At 46.5% G+C, this 20,997-nt stretch overlaps 1 protein-coding gene across 5 annotated transcripts in view; it reads right to left on the bottom strand.

Annotated features, from left to right (window-relative positions):
• Positions 1-20,997, bottom strand: part of EPB41L4B (erythrocyte membrane protein band 4.1 like 4B) — a 117,611-nt gene that overhangs the window by 3,732 nt on the left and 92,882 nt on the right. For 2 of the 5 annotated variants that reach the window (XM_036238960.1, XM_036238961.1), the window contains exons 21-25: positions 16,726-16,918; positions 14,788-14,865; positions 8,371-8,487; positions 5,875-5,943; positions 822-967 (exon numbers count right to left, since the gene is read on the bottom strand). In XM_036238960.1, coding sequence (XP_036094853.1) covers positions 822-967; positions 5,875-5,943; positions 8,371-8,487; positions 14,788-14,865; positions 16,726-16,918 — 603 coding nt within the window. The remainder of the gene's footprint in view (positions 1-821; positions 968-5,874; positions 5,944-8,370; positions 8,488-14,787; positions 14,866-16,725; positions 16,919-20,997) is intronic. The other 3 variants (XM_016130036.2, XM_036238962.1, XM_036238963.1) reach the window with 3 other exon arrangements.

Genomic DNA, 20,997 nt, shown 5'->3' with positions numbered 1-20,997 from the left:
AAATAAAATTGGTTGTTTTAGAGGCTGCTTCTGACTTCTTGGCCCTCGGGCTCAGTTGACTAGTAATGGAATCTTGCTCCACTGTTTAGAGACACACACATACACACACACACAACACCACCACCACCACCATGGGAAGGAAGCACACATCTTTAAAGGTACACCAAGTTGTGAAATAATTTCATTCAGGGTAAAATCAAAGTTTCCACTATGGCCAAAAAGGCTCTATACAATCTGGTCCCAACCTGTAAGTTCTTAGGTAGCCTCCCCTGTCATTTACTCTGCTCTGGCCATCCCAGCCCCCTTATTTACCCTTAACCTTGCCAGGCATGGTCCACCTCAAAAACCTTAGCACTGGCTCTTTCCTCTGGCTAGTATACTTTTCCCCCAAATATCCACAGTTTGTTCCCTCACTATTTGCAGCTCTCTGCTTAAATGCCACCTCAATGAGGCCATCCCAGAAAGCTCTATTTCCCTTCATGGTTTTATTTTTCTCTCTAGTACTTCTGTTAATCTGTGTGTCTGTCTGTTGTGTGAGTGCTCTCTCTCTCTCTCTCTCTCTCTCTCACACACACACACACACATACACACACACATTCATTAAATGTCTATCTCCCACCCCCAACACTAGATTGTAAACTCCATAAAGGTAGGACTTTTATCTGTTTTATTCATGGGATACCTCTAGCACCTAGAATACTGTCTAGCCTTTGAAGACATTCCCATCAATACGGAATAAATCAATGAAAAAATGAATAAGAGGGTTATACCCTTCACGAACACAGTGAACCTCAAATCTGTGCCTGGTTTCCCTGACTCACCTGGCTGCCAGAGAAACAGGCTTCCGGGTGGTGTAGATGGTCTGCACTGTGGAGATGGTCTCTGTCAAAGGCCTCGGGGACGCTGCTGGAATCAGTGGGGAAAGCTGGCCAGGACCGCACTGTAATTTGCTATCTCTAAAGTCTGCCTGGAGAGGAAACAGAAAAGAAATCAATCTCAATTTGGATTCCATTTTCACACTGTCAGCCGCTCCCTAAGCCTTACTGTACAATTCCTATTATTTTTAAATTTTAGCTAAAATCGATTACCATTTATTAAATGATTTTCCTTTGTGCCAGAAACTATGCTAAGCACTTTACATATATTACCTCTTGACAATCCTTTAAGGGAGAGACCATATTTCATCACATCAATTGTTAAAGGGCCACCATTTTTGCATGTGCCATAGAGAAAGAAAAATGTGGCCATTTACTCTTTGTCACCAACACTATTGTAATGAGTTTCTGACTTCAGAGTTATTAAAAGGTGGTAAAAATGTGCAGCTTAGAACTGATTTTATGGAAAAGGAAAATGAGGCTCAGAGACATTAAATATCTTCTCAAGCGAGTGTTAAATAGTATTTAGAACCAGGATTAGCAGACTCCATAATTGGTGTTTTTCACCACTATCACAATGGTTTCCAAAGTATGGTCCCCAGACTAGTGGCATTGGAATTATACCGAAACTTGGTAAAAATGCAAATTCTCAAGTCTCACCAAAGACCTTAGAACCAGAAAGTCTGGGGTTGAAGTCTGACAATTTGTGTTTTTATAAGAGTTCTCGATGATTCTGATACGAGGTAAAGTTTGAGAACTTCTGGTCTAGAGTACACTGCCTCAACTGGGGAGGCTATCTGCTTGTTGTTTTCATTAAAAAGTATGATTTGCTTATTACTTTTATATAGAAAACTTAGATAACATATATAAGTAAATAAACAAAGACATTCTATAATCCCTTATTGTTGTCAGTATATTTCTTCATAGTATTTTTTCTATGCATGTTTTTTGTTTTATATCTTTTTGATAATACCAGCTCTATATTTTATGCCTTGATTTTTCATGTTAGTTCCTGCCCCTAAGCTCGGAGAAATTTATCCCATGGCCTTCTAAAGAAAAGGCTTTGATCATCAAATGAGCACTATATTCATAGTGATTGGACAGAAGATAAGTTGTCCCTTCCAGGGAAACATGAAAAACCACTGGAAATACCAAGTACAGTTACGGTACTGAAAGGGTACATCTGGCTTGAACAGTGAGAGAGGGGCTTTTCCTTGAGGGGTCCTGAAAGGCTATTGCTGAAAAATACAAGCCTCTGTTTGTTTTATAACTACTTTCAGAGGGAGATCTAACCTGGCTTAGAACGGAGCAATGCCAAAGAACTGACCATGAGAACAGGAGTATCAAATATTTGCCAGCCTGTGGTGTTTGCCACAGATGTTGGGCTGTAGTAGTCATCTGTGTGGTTCAGCAGATCATCCTGGCTCGTTACTCTCAAGCCACCTGGTAGGACTGCACTTCCTCACCCTCTTTGAAGTTATGCATGGCCATGTGCCTTGCTTAATCCAAGGAAATATGGGTTCGGGTGTCATGTTTCATTTCCTTTCAAAGATTTAAGAGCCGGTGTGTGATTTATTACCTCCTTTCCCCACCCTTCTGCCACTGTGACTAGCAATGTTCCAGATGGCAGCTGCTCCATTAGCCTGGGTCCCAGAAAGAGGACAACAAAGAGGAGAGCCCTCAGCCTACCCATGACAGTCATGCAGCAGAGTAGGAAATTTGGTTTGTCATTTTAAAGCATGACTTAGCCCATCCTTCCTGATACAGGAGCTAGGGTTAGAAGTTATTTTGTTGCTTCATTGAAGTGGGGGGAGGTTGGGCTTTTGATGTCACTATTTATACTTTCTGGAAAAAGAGGAAACTAGGGCATGGAGACAATAGTGGGTAAAAGTGCCATGGCTTGAGCACGAATCGAGGAGGTGGCACCTGACTATATTAGCTCATTGTATTCTTCAATGCCGTGCACTCTAGGTCAAAGGGGAAAAAAGCTAGCTTCACTTAAGAATGATGTTGGGGAACAGTTAAATCACCCATATTATTAAATCTAAACCAGAGTATTCACCTTTTTAATATGTTTTGAAATAAGGAATGAATGAATGAATGAATGAATGCTCTTTTGCTGGAACAAAGCAGATAACAGACACAGACCCAGGTTAGGAAGGAGAACATGGAACACTAATTTGACCAGAGGCAGCCAGGGGCTCTCATCCTCGACGGACCAAGGCACTCGGCTGAGTATGAAGGTAGAAACTGGTTTTAGGATCAAGCGAGAAGCTCAGCTGTTGAACTCAGGCTCAAGGTCAATGCTGAATCACCTGCCAGATCAACTTTGTGCAGTTCCCTGGTGCTGATGAACTCCCCCAAAACTGTGTTCGGGATAGGAGAGGCCAAACCTGCAGCCAGGTCAAATGCCTTAACCTTAGTGGGGAGCTGAAGAGAAAATGACACAAAGGGGTGAGAAAATTAGGAGACTGAAGCCCATGAAATTAGCTTCAGTTACCATCTGGCTGTCAGGAACTCTCTACATTGTCCACTCTAGTCTCTCTCTTGAGTTACAGACTTGGATATCCAACTGCCCATTCACTGCTTGCACCTGGATGTTTCCATGGCATTTCTAACACATCATGGCCACAGGCAATCTCATTATTCCTCCCCACCCAGTCTTCTGTCAGATATCCTTATCTCAGTGAATGAACCCACCGTCCATCCATGTTCTGCAAGTCAGAAACCTGGGAGTCATCTTTGACCTTCTCGCTCCCTTATCCAACCCAGTTCCTCTCCGACCTCCTAAATATCTCCCCACCTGTGTACCTCTCTCCATCTCCACCATCAAAACGGTTCTGGGTCAAGCTCTCTGCCCTCTTACCTTCGAACGACTATCCTAAACTTCTAAACTACCGTCCGGACTCCACTCTATCTGGCCCCAACTGGTCTTCCAATGCTATCACGAGGAACATTTTCAAAGGTACCTGTCCTGTCACTGCCATGCTTAAAGTCCTTCAAAAGCTGCTCATTGTTCTCAGGACAAACATCAGAATCCCTACTGTGGTCTACAAGGCCAAGCGCAGTTTTGCCCCTTCGGTGTTTGTCTTTTCCTCCTCTCTTTGTCCACTCCCTTGGTCTCTGAATTCTAGCCCCGCTGGCTTTCATTTTGAATGGGGGATGATCCCTCCTGCCCCAGGACTCTCGTCCATGCTGTCCCCTGTGCCTGCTCCAGCTGCCTCCAGCAAGCCATTCTTGCTCAACTCTTCAACGTCCCAGTGTAATTTCTGACACTGGCTTCCTACTCCATCTTGGCCCCCAGCTTTTCAGGAAGGGCTTCCCTGGGTGTCTTATGGCACTGCCAAGGCTGGCCAGGAGGCCAGAGCACCCAGCTGAGGGAAACGAGAGCTTCCAGCTGGTGAGCTGTACGCAGCAAAATGCCGGGGGGTGGGGGGGAGGTGCGGGGGATGAACATCGGGGCAGGAGCATTTAACCTCCTGGCCTAGTCTCTCTGTCTCTGCCCTTTGGTTCTTAAAAGGCTGGTGCTGGGAGCAGCTTATGACCCTAGAAAAGAATGTTCTAGGAGCCCGTTTTTGCCTCTTCCTGGACTGCTGAACACCTCCCTGCCTGTTTGTCTTCTGAAACCTGAATCAGCCACTGCTAATGCCCTCTCTCTCCATGTGGCTGTGGCCACCTCAGGTAGTGACCATCATCCAGCTCATGAGACTGCACTTTGAGCTACCCTTAGACCACCCACAGCCACCCAACAGAACCTCCAGATTGGAAGGAACCTTAGAAATCATTTGGTTCTGAGAATTACAAACCCTGATCCCTGAGAGGAGGAGAGGGTGAGGGGAAAGACGAGGGACCCTGAACTCCCTGCTTGTACTCCATACAGTCGCTCATTATATAGAGTGGTTCTGCAGAAGCTTTCACTTAAAGAATTGAGCCTGAAGATTATCGAACTCTCATATTCTGCAGATGAAGAAACCACAACATTAAAACGTTTAAAAACATTTCAACTGTTTGCAGGCAAGGAGTTTAAATGAGCTACCCAGCAACACAGAGAGGTGATGACATGAAGCTGGTTGTCATGACTACCTGCTTTTCTTAACTATACCACCCTGCCTCTCTGGCCTTGAGAAACAACACCCATGCTTGTCATTTCTGAGATGGTCTGTGGTCAGTAAAGTACTTTCAAGTTCTTGATCCCTTTTGATCCTTACTCAGCCAGATACAAGGATATTCTTATTACTGTGTCAACTCTAAATAAGAGGAGATTGGTGCTTAGAATGTAAAGTGACCTATCTATCATACCATTATCAAGAGTCAGATCCAACACAAAAGAATCAAAAACAGGACTCAAACCAATATGTGTATACGCATGTTCATAGCAGCACTACTCACAATAGCCAAAAGGTGGAAACGACCCAAATACCCATCGATGAATGAATGGATCGAAGAATTGCAGTGCATACATACGATGGAATGTTATTCCTCCATAAAAAGAAATGAAGTTCTGATAGATGCTACGACATGCGTGAGCCTCAATAACATTATACTAAGTGAAAGAAGCCAAGCACAAAAGGTTACATATTATATGATTCCCTTTATGTGAAATATCCAAACTAGGTTAATCTGTAGGACGGAATGCAGGTTAGTGGTTGTCAGGGACCAGAGGGAGGGGGGAAGTGTGGAGTGACTGCTCAATGGGTACGAGGTTTCCTTTGGGGGTGATAAAAATGTTTTGGAACTAGATGGAGGTAATAGTTACATGACTCTAAATGTACTACACGTCACTGAACTGCCATTTTAAAATGGTTAATTTTGTGTTTGTGAAGTTTACCTCAACAAAATAACCAAAAGATGGAGAACCCCAAACCCCAGCTCCTTCCCAGCCTCACAGAGTTCAAAGGGATCAAAGGAAGCTGTCAGCCAGCCGCCTGGCATTGCACAGGAAAGCAACCACGTGGGAACAAGGCCTTAAAACACAGATCGGTTTTCTGGATCTACTTACAGTAAACTGGGGCCCTGTAATGAAAGGATCAGGAAATGGGGTCACTGTATCAGCCGGGAATGTTTTTATCTTCAAAAAAGAGAAAAGACAAGAGTGTTACTTTCAGATTAGAAAACAAAGTTTTGGAATCTTTGGCAGCGTACCTTTACAATCAAACCGAAGGATCCAGGGGACACACACACACAGGGACTTGCTTGTGCAAGAAAACACACAAAGGCCCCTCAGGAGTATTGCCAGCGGTTGTATCTGTGCCCGATGTTGTGCTGTAGGCCGGGACTCGGCAGGGATGACAGGCCGAAGTCTTGCGTTTGGGGGGCACTCCGTGCTTACCTCACCCTAAAACCCTTCACTGGGGTCTGCCTGGGCCTCCCAGTCATGCTGGGCCCTATGTTTGGCCTGCCTGACCCATGAAAGGCCATGATCGGGGTGTATAACGAGACTACCCGGGGTGGCTGCTGATGGCTTCTCCAAAGCTGAAAAGAAAGGACCAGAGGCTGCGGAGAGGTCACATCCTGGGGCACAGTCTATCATAGGGGACAGGGGAGTGATTTACCCAAGACCCCACTATTAGTCTGTACGAGGAGGCCTGGATTGACTAGGCCAAAAAGCATTCCCCATCTGTTCACGTTAGTTGCTAGACGCCCCGTAAAATCTGGGCAACAGAGGGGACCCATGTAAGCGTATGCGAATCTCGCCACCATGGCCTCTGAGAACAGAAGGCACAGTGATCAGAGGTGCCTTCTGGGGGCGGCTGCAGCACGGGGCTGGTCTGAAAGAGGGTGGATGCTTCAGCCTGATCAGGTGGTGGCAGGCGGCTGAAAAGAGCCTTAGCTTCCATTTCTCTCTCTTTGGTCATTTTGTCTTTGGCCTCCTGGAGGCCTTGGAGAATGGGGGACGGGGGCTTATTTTTCATGCTGGCCTAGAGGCCTGCCAGCAGACCCACGATCTGGCACTAGCTTTGTTTGCAGCCAGCTCCCAGGGCACAGAACCTGCCTGCACATCTGCTGGTGAATGCATACTGTGCCACCGGCCACCAGAGGGCTGCAGCCAAGACACTGAGGCCACCGCTACTCACTGGCAGCAGCCTTTGTGTCTCTCAGGGTCTTGCCTATGGACCCTGGGACAGCTACTTGATGCTCCTGAGTCACTCTAATGTGGACTAAGGAAGGAATGAATAAGAGCACGTCAGACCACACCCAAATCTGCGGAGGTTTCTGAATATGTGGAGTAGGTCTGAGCCCAGTGATCTGACACTGACAATGTCCTTGCAGCGTGCATTTGAACTGTCTGGTCCAAGCCTGCTCCCCTTCCCCAAACTCTCTTCTGCCTCTTTGAACATCTTCAGATTCCCAGAATGGACCCCCACATTGCCTTAAGTCTCAGGTGCCAACACAGGTTGCTGGTGGTGGCTGCCTACAGCCCAGTAACAGAAGGACTGGGGACAAAGCTGTGTGGCGCATTCTCCTCCCACGGCCTCAGGTTTAACATGATGTTCTGAGACCAACAGCAAAATCAAAAGTAACATACGGATAAGACTCTGTCACGCAATGGAAGGGAAAAGAGGTTTATTATCGCTATTAAAGAAAAGTGAAGGCTGGCGACAACGCCAAAGAATTATTTTGTACCTGCTCTAAATAAGGAAAAACATATTCCAACAGTTAGTTATACTCTGCGTTGCTCAGCTGTGGCCGAGCACGTCACCCTTCTGATGGTGCTGTCACTCGGTACAACTGCTTTACAGAGGGAACAAAGCCGAAGTTGCAATATCGAATCCAGCAGGGTCTAGCCTGAGACAATAAAATGCCCGATGCGAAAACTACACGTGTTTCCTTGAACAGTGACAAACTGGAAACCAAGCACGCATCCTGCAGTAAAGAATTGGTTAGGTAAATGGTGGACCATTCACTTACGGAACACAGACAGTCACCCAGAATGTGGTAACAGGAACAAGATAGATAAAAAAAAAACCCATAACATTACGTGAATAAAAGGAGATGATGTGGATACTATAATCTAACCATGTAAATTTATGAATGAATATGAATAAATATTCGCAGGAAACTTGCAAAAATGAAAAAAAACATTGTGTAAGGTTGGGGTTATAGGTGATTCCTTTCAAGTCTTTATGTAATACTCATATTGTTATCTTGATACGTAGCAGAAAGACAAGTTTTAAAAAGTTTTCATTTTCAACAGAAATGCAACTAAGATTTTTCTTTCTGGAAAAAGCATCTACACTCAACAAAGCTCTAGGAAAACAGTCTTCCTGGGTCTTCAGACCTAGACATGGAGGGGCGGGACCACAGCAGCTGTGTGTCCCAGTTTGACCAGGGCTAGCCGGTCTCCAAACCCTGCATCCATCCTGCAGTGAGAGCACCTTTCATCCGGGCTTTTGCGGAGGTCTGGTGCTCCTGCACACCCGTGGGGCCGCCGCCTGGTGGCTCCTGCCCGCCTCGCCTCTCCTGGCCAGGCCCCTCTCCCGGCCAGGGTACCTACCAGCCTCGTTTTGATTGGAGGGTGCATGCAAACTCCAGTGGTCTCTTCCTTCATGGGGAGAGAGAGTGGAGGAGAACAGCGAGAGTGGGCACAGTGGGGGGCGCTGGCGGGCTCTGCCTGCTCATGAGGAGAGGAGAGAAGGGGGGGAGGAGGTGGTGAGAGATGGGGAGGAGGAAGAAGAGATAAGGGAAGGGAAGGAGAGAAAGATAGCACAGTGCAAGATGGATCTGTCAGCTCCAGACTGCTCTCAAGCCAGCCTCACCCGCAGCCTACTTCCAACTTCTGGCCAACTGGCGTCTAGTTCCCCGCCCCCTCCCTCCTCTCTCCACCTTCTCTCCTCCAGTCTGGCCCTCATCTGTCTTCTTTACTATCCGAGCAGAACGCCACATCAAAACTCCATTCCCGGGGCTGGCAGGTAGGGGCTGTCTCCTGTGCCAACTGCACAGGACTGGCAGTGGCTTTCTGGCACGCTGTTGAGAATTCTGAAGCATTGCCTAGGCCAAGCCAGAAGGAGAATTAGTGATGCCGGCCATGGCAGCACTAGGAGGAGGGACCACACACTTGAGAGTGTTTGCCTTCCATGCCTGGTGGCCTCCTGCAACTTGCTAAATAAGAGCCCCATTATGGAGCATGGGTGAGTAGATGTCCGACAGAGCACTCCAGAAAAGAGATGTATCAGTGAGGAGGAACACAGAATTTAAGATGTAATCCATTATGGATCTTCACCTGTGTTCAGAAAACATACTGGCCTTGAGCCCCCTCCCACACCCATGGGCTCAGGCTGTGGCGTCTCGTATCGCCACTGGGGTACCTTGCTGCTTAGCTGGAAGATGCCAAGCATTGTGCGAGAATGCCATGTCACTTGGGATACCGGGTTCCCCACCCTAGCGCTAAACAGTGCCATGCACTCAGCAGAGGCCCAACAGCTTGTACTGGTAAGGATGAGGATGGTTGAAGAGAGACTGTCTGATGTTAGGAGAGGGGGCCACTGATGGGATTAGTTTGGGTTTCAGGGAGGGACCATTCACTCCAGAGAATAAATCCATGCACCTTTTAGCATGAGAGAGTTTCTTCGAGTAGTTGGTATGATCCTGCCATAATGAATAAAGTGCAGCCTCCGAGTAAGTTTCATTGAAAAATGATCAGGAAAATTGCAAGCCTCTTTCCCATCTCCACACTGATCTAACTCAGTCCTCTACATGAACGTGCAGTCCTGGACAACCTGCAAGGGGCTTTTACAACCATTACCGCACAATGGCCTTTACTACAGCCCGGTTTTACTCTTCACATTTGAGATGCGCAGACATGGCATCTGCAAAGTCTAAATCTATGGGTCTAGACTCTAGCTGATTGTTTCTAAATCCATTCTTCAGAAACAACTGAGTCCCTGTTAGCCAACTGCAGTTAAGTTTTACCAGCCTGCTTAAAATCCCTCCACCCCCTACTTCTTTCTCTGGTCCTCAGGATAAATCCTACATGCCACAAGATGGTAGCCATGCCTGTGTGAAGCCAGACGCTGCCTGCCCTCAGGCTGGGTTAGGCCACTGCCCTTTACGCTATTGTCCCAGCCAGAACCATGACACTAGCGGCCCCAGGCCACAGGGAATTTGCCTCTGCCGATTAACAGTAGGGACTCAATGTATGTTTTTTGAAGAAAATAAAAGCTGGCATAAGTGACGAAAAAAAAATAATAAAAACCAAACCCACAGATATACTGCCTATAAACTAAAATATGTACAGCCCATCAATGTCTGAATTGAAGATTATAATGAATGACTTAAGGCTTTGCCCAGCATTGGACTTTTATGGTAAAAAAATGGTGATCTATCCCACAAGCATCTCTGACCTTTCTAAATATGCATCTAAGTGGATTTAAACAAAAGAACATTCCTGGGGCTCCTACTCTCTTGACTCTAAGCAAATGAACAGGAAATAAGATTGCACATGTAATAGGATGCTATTTTGAAAGACCATTTTATTTTTTTCGCCTGGTATTTCCTTTCCTCATGGGTCTTTCCCACATTCAGGCAGTTAGGTTCTACTTGAGTTTGACTTTTGAGTTTCAAAATCTGATTCTTTGGAAAACAGAAGGACTTTGGCCTAGACAAATGAAATGAAAATATGTAAGTCTTCATCATCCAGATAAGAGATTGCTGGTTTGAAGAAAGAGAAGTCAGAGGGAAAGTGAGGAGGGGTCACGTTAAGGAGTACCAAGCAAAGGGGCACCTCATTTCTGGGCTGAGGCTGGGAAATAGGGATTAAAGGGCAGACAGGACCTCCGTCCCTCTGCTCAAGTAGAGCTGGGAAGGCGGCAGGCTTCAGAGCAGAGTGGCTGTGTGGTGTGCCCAACAGGTAGGGACACGTAGCCCAGCAAGACAGTCAGTGGTTTCCATTCTGCTCTCTGTGTGGAGGAAGCAGATGACATTAGGAACGTATAAAGAGACTTTCTCCCTGTGCCCTGGAGACCAAGTATGAAACCCCAGGGAGACTGAAGAGGCACCTGATTTGACTTGAGATTAAGCTTTAGCCCTCCTGATAGAATGAAATTCAAAATAAAAACTAAGTTATTGAGAGAAACGGAAACCCAGTTCTTCTGACACCGAACCCATCCTGTGCCCTACGCAGCCTTCCTTCGGCCAGGTCAATCTCCTCCCTGACACGTGAACTCTTGACCAATGTTCCCAGACCCAGAAGACAGCTGGGTTCTGACTGGCTCTGCTTTGCAGTTGGGTGAGTGGTTTATGAAGTACAGGGATCAGGGAGGAACAAATCGAAAAGAGAAAGAAAGCATCAGGAAGACAGAAGGCATAGGTGTTTATGGCCTGTGTTACCTGGGAAAGGAAGCTGGCATGGTTGACCCGGAGCAGGGGCAGGACTCTGTATTCCTAGGGTCCATGCTGGTGATGTGTAAAGGTCCCCTCCTTCCAACTCCCCCCCACTCTATTAACACCAACACCCTCTGTGCACGTGCTCACGCTCATAGCCCAGTAGAGACTACCAGATGGAGAGTGGGTGCTGTCTTCCCTCACTTGGCTTCTTCCGTCCCCACCCCACGCCCCACCTCTTCCATCCCAGGCAGAAACTCCCATCTGATTATGAAATCTGTGATGCAGATTCTGAGACTGGGCAGACCACAAGCTGCAGAGGTGGTACGACTTCTCGATTGCTAAATTGAGCTCCATAATAAAAGAAGCGGGGCTTAGAGAAGAAAAGATATGGAAGGGGGTTGGGGGAATACTGCAAAAGTGAAGCTAGGAACAATGTTTTTTTTTTTTTTCTTTTGTGGAGAGTTTGAGGACGAAAGTTCTTGGAGGTGGGCAGGGTGCAGGAAAATTAAGATGGCAGTGAAAAGAGATTCAGGAAGTGTTACCAGGAGGTGTGAATTTAATCTTCCTGAATGTTTTTTGAGAGATACCAATTAAAGACTGAACCTTTTTATTATTCTTGGCTGTTTGGACTATGCTTTGAAAAGCACTCCACACAGACTGGATCATAAGGGAGGAAAGTTACAAGGGCTAAACTAGCTCTGATAGTGTCTTGGTGGAACATTATTGAATGAAGGAAAGAAAATCTGTCCCTCACCTCTCTCCAGCTCCCTGTCCATCCAGCTGGTTCTCACTTCTTTCCTAGCTCCAAGGAACTAAGGCAGTGCTGTGGCTTTAGGAGTCTCATCCAGCCCCAGACCCTAAGTCCAGTGTTTCCTCTGCTGTCCCCTGAGACACAGACAACATGACCCTCTATCACCCTGATAACAAGGGCAGAGAGGGCTGCTGCTTAGGTTTCTATAATGCTGGGAAGAGCAGATATTGGCGATGGAGGGTAGAGAACCAGACAAAAGGAGAAGCAGGCTGCCAAAGTCATTCTTCCTCTCTAGGACCTTTTGGTACCCATGGAAGATAGGACTCTGGAGCTAAGCAAGGTCAAAGTCAAGGATGCCAAGGACAGCCCAAATGGAGTGGGCTCTTGCCAAAATACCAGCCTCTAGCGTACCTTCTGCGTGAGTGTCCACAGTGAACATGCACTCGGGCTTCAAGTCCACACAAGTGAGACAAAGGATGCTTCACCCTGAGAACATGTATTCACTGCAAACTTCAGCTATGAAGGGGACAGCTGTGTCTCAGTGCTGTACGAGGTCCTCAGCTGTCCTGTGCCTGGACCCTGTTTCAGAGTTAAGTAGGAGCCACCCAGAGATGTAAGCAGGGTATCCTGGGGAGAGAAAATGAGCCTCCTATTGCTGGAAGCAGAGGCTGGACAGTCACTTGGCAGGCATTTGCACCTCATATCAGGGGACCTCTGGGTCCCTGCCAGATGCTGCTCCATTCCTAATCTTGGTCTACTAGATTCAAAGAAAGATGGCCAATTCAATCCATGAGCTGATCTGTAATGCAATGATCTTTAAGAGAATCCCATGACTGCTACCAAAACCATGATATAGTTTTTGTAAACTAACCCTAGTTCTCAGATCTATCAGGCCTTTTTAATAAATATCAAGTACTTTGCTCATCAGTGCCTTCTGCATAGAATAATTTGATCCACTTTCTCCACTTGGCAAACTCCTAGTCATACTTTAAAACCCCAGTACCATGAAGCCTAGGAACTTAGCTTTCTCTTCCTTTTGACTTCATCGGCTCTCTGATTGTACCCTAGGGGCTTTCATGTCCCTTCGCGGGATGCTGCCCTTTAGCTAGACTGGATGTCCTCAGATTGCTACTGAGGCTTCCATCTCCCTCAGCACAGCCTCCCCGGGATATAACTGAGACACTCAGTTGGGATAATGGTGCAGCACCAGGTCCAGGGCGCCTAACTTGCTATCCCTTCCTCCATGCCCTTTGCTGAACTTTCCCAGTCTGGGGAGTGCTTTAAACCCAGCCCTTCTCCCACGCATTGCTCTTCTCCAAAGTGGCAAGTTCCCTAAAGAAGAGGCTGGATTTAGCCCAGTGTGATGCAAAGAGTACCAGAGAAGGAGCCAGGGCACTTGGGTTCCAGCTTCAGCTCAGTCTTTGTGTGATTATCCCACTCTGGGACTCAGTTTCCCCACCTGTGCGAAGGGGAGATGAGGCAACCCAGGAAGATCCTATGTTTCTGACCTACCTCATCTTGGCAAATTTGTCTAATGAAAAGCCATGAATAACTTGGCTCTATTCACTTGAACATGGGGAATAACTCTGAAGGTTCCCAGAACAGGGTGTCATCCATCATTAGTTCTCAATTATCCAACGCACTGACTCGAAGCTCTCAGACTGTACCAATCTCGGGATGAGAAGTAAAAGAGATAACTTCCCAGTGCCAGCTAAGGCAGGATTGGTGATCATTCTTAAAGCCTGAACAGCATTTTGCCTCATTGGAAAGCCATTCAGAAATCCTTCCGATCCACCACGCCCTCCTTCAGCAAGCCAGTCCTTGGTGACTCCCACTTCTACCTTCTCCCTGTGTGTCTAGTACATGGTCCCCCTGTCGAACTGGGCCCTTTATCAACCTGGTTCCCCTCCAGCCTCTAGCTCCCCTAGCCACTCCCAGGGCCTCCCTGCAGCCCAGCTCACAGTAATCTCTCAGGAGATGGTTTTTGACTTGGCTCACATTTTGACTCACATTTCAAATTCGTGGGCCATGATTAATGCTCAAGTATACTCAAGTATTAGGCTGTGAGCTGAGCCAAAGATACATTCAAGTTTGCCTGTGTCCTCTAATAATATTAACAATATCTGACACGTTTATGGTGCTGTATATTCTTAAAGGGCTCTTCCCTTCCTCCCCCTCCATCCTTAGAACACTCTTAGGCAGTCAAGGCAAACAATGACATCCTTATTTAATTGATGAGGCAGTGACTCTCCAATGACAAGGTTCTTAAGGAGGGGACAGAGATTGGAGCCAGGGCTGGCCTGCATGACTCCTGGTTCAGTGCTCCATCCCCTGGAAGGGTGTCTCACCTGTAGGAGTCCCACAGGGCCACCCTCCCTAAGGGGAGATCTGTATGCAGAGAAAGGAGGATGACATGGAGGGCACGAGGGGCCTGCAAAGCCAGGGTGAGGACTTGAGCAGGTGCTTCAGACTAGCGCATGTTGCTGGAAGTGACAAGCGATGCCCCACGGGCAGGCATGCGGGGCGCAGCCCAGGAAGCCAGAAGCTGAGACCCAAGCACCAAGGAGCCTTGCAATGCTCGAGGAGCAGCCGACAGGTCAGGTTGGGGCCCTGCAGCCAGTTTCAGAGACAAGGGAGCACACCCTCTCCCAAGGGCTCTGGGAGGGACCCCTGGTGCCTGAACCCTCAAAGATAGCTGATCCTTAAGCCTCCAGGTTGAGAGCAGGACCAGAGGAAAAGTCTTCCCAACAGCAATGCCCACCTCAGTCCATCTGTCCCACTGCCAAGTTGTTTCTACGGACTGTGGCTTTTCTGGTTTTAGCAAGAAAGGAAGCTTACCAGAGGAGTGGCCTCTGTGAAATCCATCAGGAGATCGCCCGGCTCCAAGGTAAAGGCACCTCCTCGCTCAGAGGGGCTCTAGGAAAGCAGACAAAAAATATGCCAGTTAGTGATGGCTCTGGATTGACAGGAATTTTACCAGAAAACACAGAGGTTCCCTACCTCTCTCCTCCCGCTTTCTAACACTGAGCTCCTAATCATGCCAATCCCCTACATAGTTCAACAAAACGCTGCAAATAACCCCCTATTTTTTCTGAAACCTTAATGGGTGTGGGGTGGAGAACGGCTTTTTTTTATTTTGAAGCTGCGAGCAATTTTTCTTAAATGCTTTGAGTGCTCTTTGACTGGTCTTTTGTGGGGAAAAATACTTCAAAGAGTCCTTGGACTATATAAAGAGAAAGCGAAGATCCCGCCCTGAATTAAGAGGGCTCAAGTCCTCAGGAGCTAAACTCATTTGCATAATAATGAGGAAGATCTTTAAGGTGGGAGAGGGGTACCTTTGACAATCATGTTCCTTTCTGGGGAAAATGTGTTTTTCTCTCGTCCTGGCATCTCAGCACCATGCGGTACCTTGAGGTCCTTTGTAAGGGGCGGGGGTAGCGGTGGGGGTGGGGTGGGGCGGGGGAAGGAATACGCCCCATCAACTAGGCAAAGGCAGAGCCGTCAGGAGAGAAACTGCCAGGAGAGGGAGCCCTGTGGCCTCTGATAGGATGTCACCTGCATCACCACTGAACTCCCTCCTGCTTTGTAAATATTTTCACTTGGTTTTGACCATGGCGCGGAATACATGATAGGAGGCTGTGTCCCCACTTGGGACAAAGCACAACAGAGGGCAGCCTGACTCGAGATACCAGGAGGTGATCTACGGAAAAGCAGGAGCTTTAGTCTGGGCCAGTCACGGGCTGAGGGGGCCAGCCAGGTTCCTTCCTGGTGAGGAACACGGCAGTCTTCCTAGAGATCTTGGACAGGGACCCGGTGAAAGACTGGTGTTGGTACGCAGGATGAGGGCCTGGACTGCTGGCACCTTGGCATTACCAGGATCTGGGTCCCCGAAGCTGCAGAAGCCTTGGGCATCCAGTTTGCACAGGCACTATAACCTCCACTGGACCCGACATTAGCCCATGAGCTGGACAGGATGGCAGATCTTATTCCCACTTTTAGGAGGAGGAATCAGGCTTGGAGAAATGAGGGCTGTGGAGCGGCTGCTCATTTTAAGCAGTCACAAAGTGTGTGAAGGGAGCGGCTGGGAACAGAGTCCGGGGCTCCAGTCTCGCCTCGGGCCCCTACCCCATGCACACACCACTCCTCTGTGGGGTCCGTGGATCAAGCCACCTTCATCTCAACATCTACTTGGAAAGCAGTAGGTTTGACTGTATTTGGTCCAGGTGCTGAAGAGTGACTGCAGCTAAGGGTCACTCAAAGAAAACCAAGAGAAATGTCTCATGTAAGGCCTTTATCACAGCCCATTCACATCTCTGGTAATTTCCTGAAATGTCAGACTGACAAATAGAATACTATTTTCCATTTTCAAACTACTAAGAGGCTGTTCAATATAAGGAACGGGATAGGGACAAATCTATGTTTTACTCTCCCCAATTTTCCTTTATGGGAGAAAAATCCATTTCTCGCTTTCTGTCTTTACAGCGGAGTAATAGCCTATGTAGTGATGATATTCTAAAATCAAAATCGCCTTCAAAGTTCTCTTCAAGTACAGTGTGCAGGGGTTTATATTATGCTATTTGTCTTCATAAATGGTTAGCTTATCTTTTGGGAACAGTTACATAAAAAACATAAAAAACATGCTTTGGTGGTGGTTATGTTGTTTTACAAGCGCACAGAGTTGATTATGCAAAATTTAAAGGCACACGGATGCCACACGTTTAATTTATCCTGAATTCCCAGCAAGGGCAGCTCCTCCTCAGGGCTGTTTTCCCATACCTTGGCCCCTGGGGACGGCTGGCTCTTGCCTTCTGAATTCTGAGGCGAGCTGATTTTGTGGATCTTGGGGGACACCAGCGGCCCCGCGACTGGCGTGGTAGCAGCCGCTGTGGTGCTGTTGGTGGTGGTCGTGGTGGACACGCCTACTGCCTCGGCCAGGTCTGGAGGGAGGTCGTCTTCATCACTGCGGTTACTAAAAGCACATGAAGCTCTGCTCATTACAACAATAAACAGGCTGTGGGGAGTGGCGGGACGGAGGACCGAAGAGGGACAGTCGGGGGACCCCCAAACGGAGTTCTACCAGAGATCCTGCTTATAGGATCCAATACGTGGGCATTTTAGGGTCCAATACGTGGGCATTTTTGCTAAAGCAAATTTGGGCTGGATTTTCTGTCACTTGCCAAGGGATTAAAGAAGAAATTTTTAATGGAAAGATATATATATTTTTTATTTATCCATTTGCAAGTGTACAATTCAGTGGCATTAAATATATTCACGATGTTGTGCAAAAATAACTGCTATCTATGCCCCAAACTTTTTCATCACCCGCAACAGTAACTCTGTACGCACAGAAATACAGTGCCTCTCCGCTAGTAATACCTGCTCTGCTTTCTGCCTGGATGAATCTGACACCTCCAGGTACCTCGTGTAAGCGAAATCATACAATATATGTCCTTCTGGATGTGACTTATTTTACTTACCATAATGTTTTCGAGGTCCACTCATGTTGTAGCATATGTCAAAATTTCATTCTTTCTGTGGCTGAATCATAATTCATTGTATAGATAGACAATATTTTGTTTATTCACTCATCTGTTGATGGACATTTGGGTTGTTTCAACCTTTTGGCTATTGTGAATAGTGCTGCTGTGGATATGGGTGTGCAAATATCTGTTCAAGTCTCTGCTTTCAATTCTTTCATATTGTCATTCCAGTTAGAAACAGAATTGCTGGGTCATATGGTAGTTCTATGTTTAACTTTTTGAGGAACCACCAAACAAAGAAATATTATTTTAAGTGGCTTCTCTTAGGAGTGTAAAGGCAAGGCTTCCAGGAACCCACTGCTCTGAGCCAAGGATGCAATGGCCTCTTTTGTAGCCTAGGAGCAACTGTTCCTTCAGTGTGATGAACTGGTTACAGGGGAGGAGTTGGGTACATTTGTTTGGGGGTCCACTAGCTCTGATACACAAACCTCTTTGATGGAATGGGATGATGCGGGCAGAAAAGGATACTAGAAGGAAGTAGCCATGAGGGAGGAGAAGTCTGGCTTGGCGTCCTGGGCTCATCTCCAGGACGTGCATTTGTGGGGAAGGTTGGACCTCCCCGCAAGGGATGTCAAGGCTGGAAGCCCTTTCGATCTGATCATCCTGGCACAGGACTGGGACGGCACCATCAATCCCCATTGGCAGTATTTTCTTAAACTTAATAGAAATCAAGACAAGTGCCCTAGGCTCTAATGCCAACCAGATTGTTGCCTGAGCAAATGGCTAACTCGGCAGGACTGGGGTGCTCAAACCCTGCCCATTCCAAAGGAACCACTGGTCACTGACAAGCTCCTGGGAGAGCCTCTGGGCCCTGGGAATATCCTGTCTGATTAGAGTGTCTTTGCATACCTGAGACCTGGGGCCATGCCAGATAATTTATGCTGTCAACGTGATTTATGGTGAACACCGATTTTTGTGTATACAGCTGGGGTTTTAGGTCATACTGTATCAGTTTGACTTCTGGGAGGCTGAAGACTGAGTAGCTAAGTTTGGTCACGTAGGTGTTCCATGCCTACGTGACTGATCCCCAATAAAAACCCTGACGCCAAGTCTCAGGTGAGCTTATCTGGTTGGCAACACTTCACATATGTTGTTGTACATTGTTGCTGGGAGAATCAAGCACTGCTCACGTGACTCCTCTAGGAGAGAACAACTGGCAGCTTGTGCCTGGACTTCCTGGACTCCACTCTACGTGTCTTCTTCCTTTGCTGATTTAATCTGTATCCCTCACTCTACCAAACCGTAACTGTGAGTAGAACAGCTTTCCTGAATTCTGTGTGTCCTCTAGTGAATCATCGAACTTGAAGGTAGACTTGGGGACCCTGACACAGTTCCCCTAAGGGTCCTCCATGTGGAACTTCTGGAGCCATCCTGGCACAGGAGTTGTGTTTTAGAAATGATGGCTGAGCAAAAGAGTGTCGATAAAAGATCCATGACCAGTGGACACCAGTATGACCTGTGAGGGCCTCACCATGGCAGTGGGCCTCGTGGAAAACGTGGGGCCATGGGACACAGCTGCAGTGTGGATGAGACTGACTGGGGAGGGCCCTGGGGGATTTGAGATCATTCTGTGGCTGGAAAAGCCTCAAGAGGAAGATGCAGGACTTATTAAAAGGGGGGGAAAGGTGGCGTTTGAACAAATAAATGGAAAAATTAATAAGACATCATGAATTTTGGATCCATGATGATGAAATCAGGTTAGTTACATCAGCCCATTTAATTTCCATGACAACCCTGTATTATGATCTCCATGTTCAGAGAAGCAGATGATATTCAGAGGCTGACTGTGAAATTACTTGCTCAAGGTGACATAGCTAGTTAAGTGGAAGAGTAGGGTTAAAATTAATTTTTTTTACCTTATTAAAAAAGAATGTACCTGAAAAGCATAGGTATAATTTAGTTTTACATAAAAGGTCATTTAAAAAAACATAGCTCATAGCAAGAAGTCAACTGATACTGTGTAAAACTGAAAAAGACTCCAAATTCTTAATGTTTTTTTAATAACCTTTTGCCTTACTTAGATCGTATGGCAAAGAAACATGTATCTAAAGTTCATTAAGTCTTTCAGTTTTACCTCTGAGGTAAATTCATGTAAAATTCATAAGATAACACTTTAACAAGTAACATTTCATGTGCAGCCTGATTATTTTCTTCGAATTGATTTCTATTTTAACAATACATATGCATCAAAAAGTATCTAAAGTAACAGTCGTGAAATGGGGACATTGCTTCTTTTTGATAGTGTGATTCTAGGAAAGTGGTTACTCCTCTCTTCGCACTTTCCTGTCTTGCTGGACTTTTTTTAGACTTTTACGTTATGTTTAAATAACTAGTGGAGTTATATTTCTGGAAAAAAAGAAAGCAACTCATCATTTTCTAAACATACTAGGTTTGAAAAAGGTTTCCTTAAAGGGGATAATTTGGTGAGTTGGTTAAATTTTCTTTCCTCCCAGACCATGCAGTCGTCATTGTTTCCAACATGATCACAGCCCAAATGGGTGACACTAACATTTTGAGTTTCAAAATGTAAAAGGAAAGGCTAACCCTGCCAGCTTTATCCTCGGGAGGGCAGATTTTTCTTGGTTTAATTTGGCCCACAGAGGTAATTAGGACTGTTAATTATTCGAATCTTACTTTTTTGGCTTTCCTAGGAGATACAGCTGTTATACTATCCAGAAGTTTCTACTAAAGCTAATGAAGTGGGATGTGTCAGCCCTTAAAAAAAAACCCTGCTCTTCTCCTTTTCAAGTTCAAGTGGCGGACTTGATGGCATCTGGAGTGACACTCCCTCTCCTACACTTAGCATTCTGGGTGCCCTTAGACTTGACCTTTTCTCAGAAGCTTTCAGATCTTTAAGAAGGGAAGGGGAGCTACTTCATTCTATAGTCAGGTCACTTGCTGGGGGCTTTACCCACATCAGCTCATGTTAACCCTCACAAAATTCCTCAGAGGTAAGTATTATCTCACTCATTTTACAGATAAAGAAAGAGAGGTTCAAAGACAAATTTCCAGAAGAGCTTCCGGCAGTAAACTAGCCAGGACTCTACCAAGGAGTCTTTCTAATTCCAGAGCTCTACCCTTTCCATTGCACCCAAAGACCCCCCCACAGCTCACTGAGCAGTTATACAACCAGGCATGGTGTGCCATGGCCGAGGCCAAGAGATGAGAGATGCCACTGCGATTAGCACTGCTACTACTCCAAACATCACTGCCGCCTTTACCACAGCATTTACCTGTCTCCTTTAGATTACAGTTATTTGTAATCTGTCTTTCCCTCTAAGAAACTGTGAGTCGTCAGATGCGAACAGTCAAAGCCATCTTGTTCTTCTCCCATGGTGCCTAGAACTGTCCTGTGCGCACAGTAGGTGGCCAAGAAACTTTTGTTAATCTGGGCAGAATTAGACAGGTCTTGGCAGTTCTGGGACACTTTGGGAAATGGATCCTTCTGTGGGTCTCGTGTTGTTCAGTGATTAGCTTTGGCTCTGTTGACAGGCCATGCTATCATTTC

The sequence above is a fragment of the Rousettus aegyptiacus genome, unplaced genomic scaffold (genome assembly GCF_014176215.1).
Source record: "Rousettus aegyptiacus isolate mRouAeg1 unplaced genomic scaffold, mRouAeg1.p scaffold_m13_p_3, whole genome shotgun sequence".
In the NCBI taxonomy this organism is placed as follows: domain Eukaryota; kingdom Metazoa; phylum Chordata; class Mammalia; order Chiroptera; family Pteropodidae; genus Rousettus; species Rousettus aegyptiacus.
This window is presented reverse-complemented; position numbering and strand designations above follow the sequence as displayed.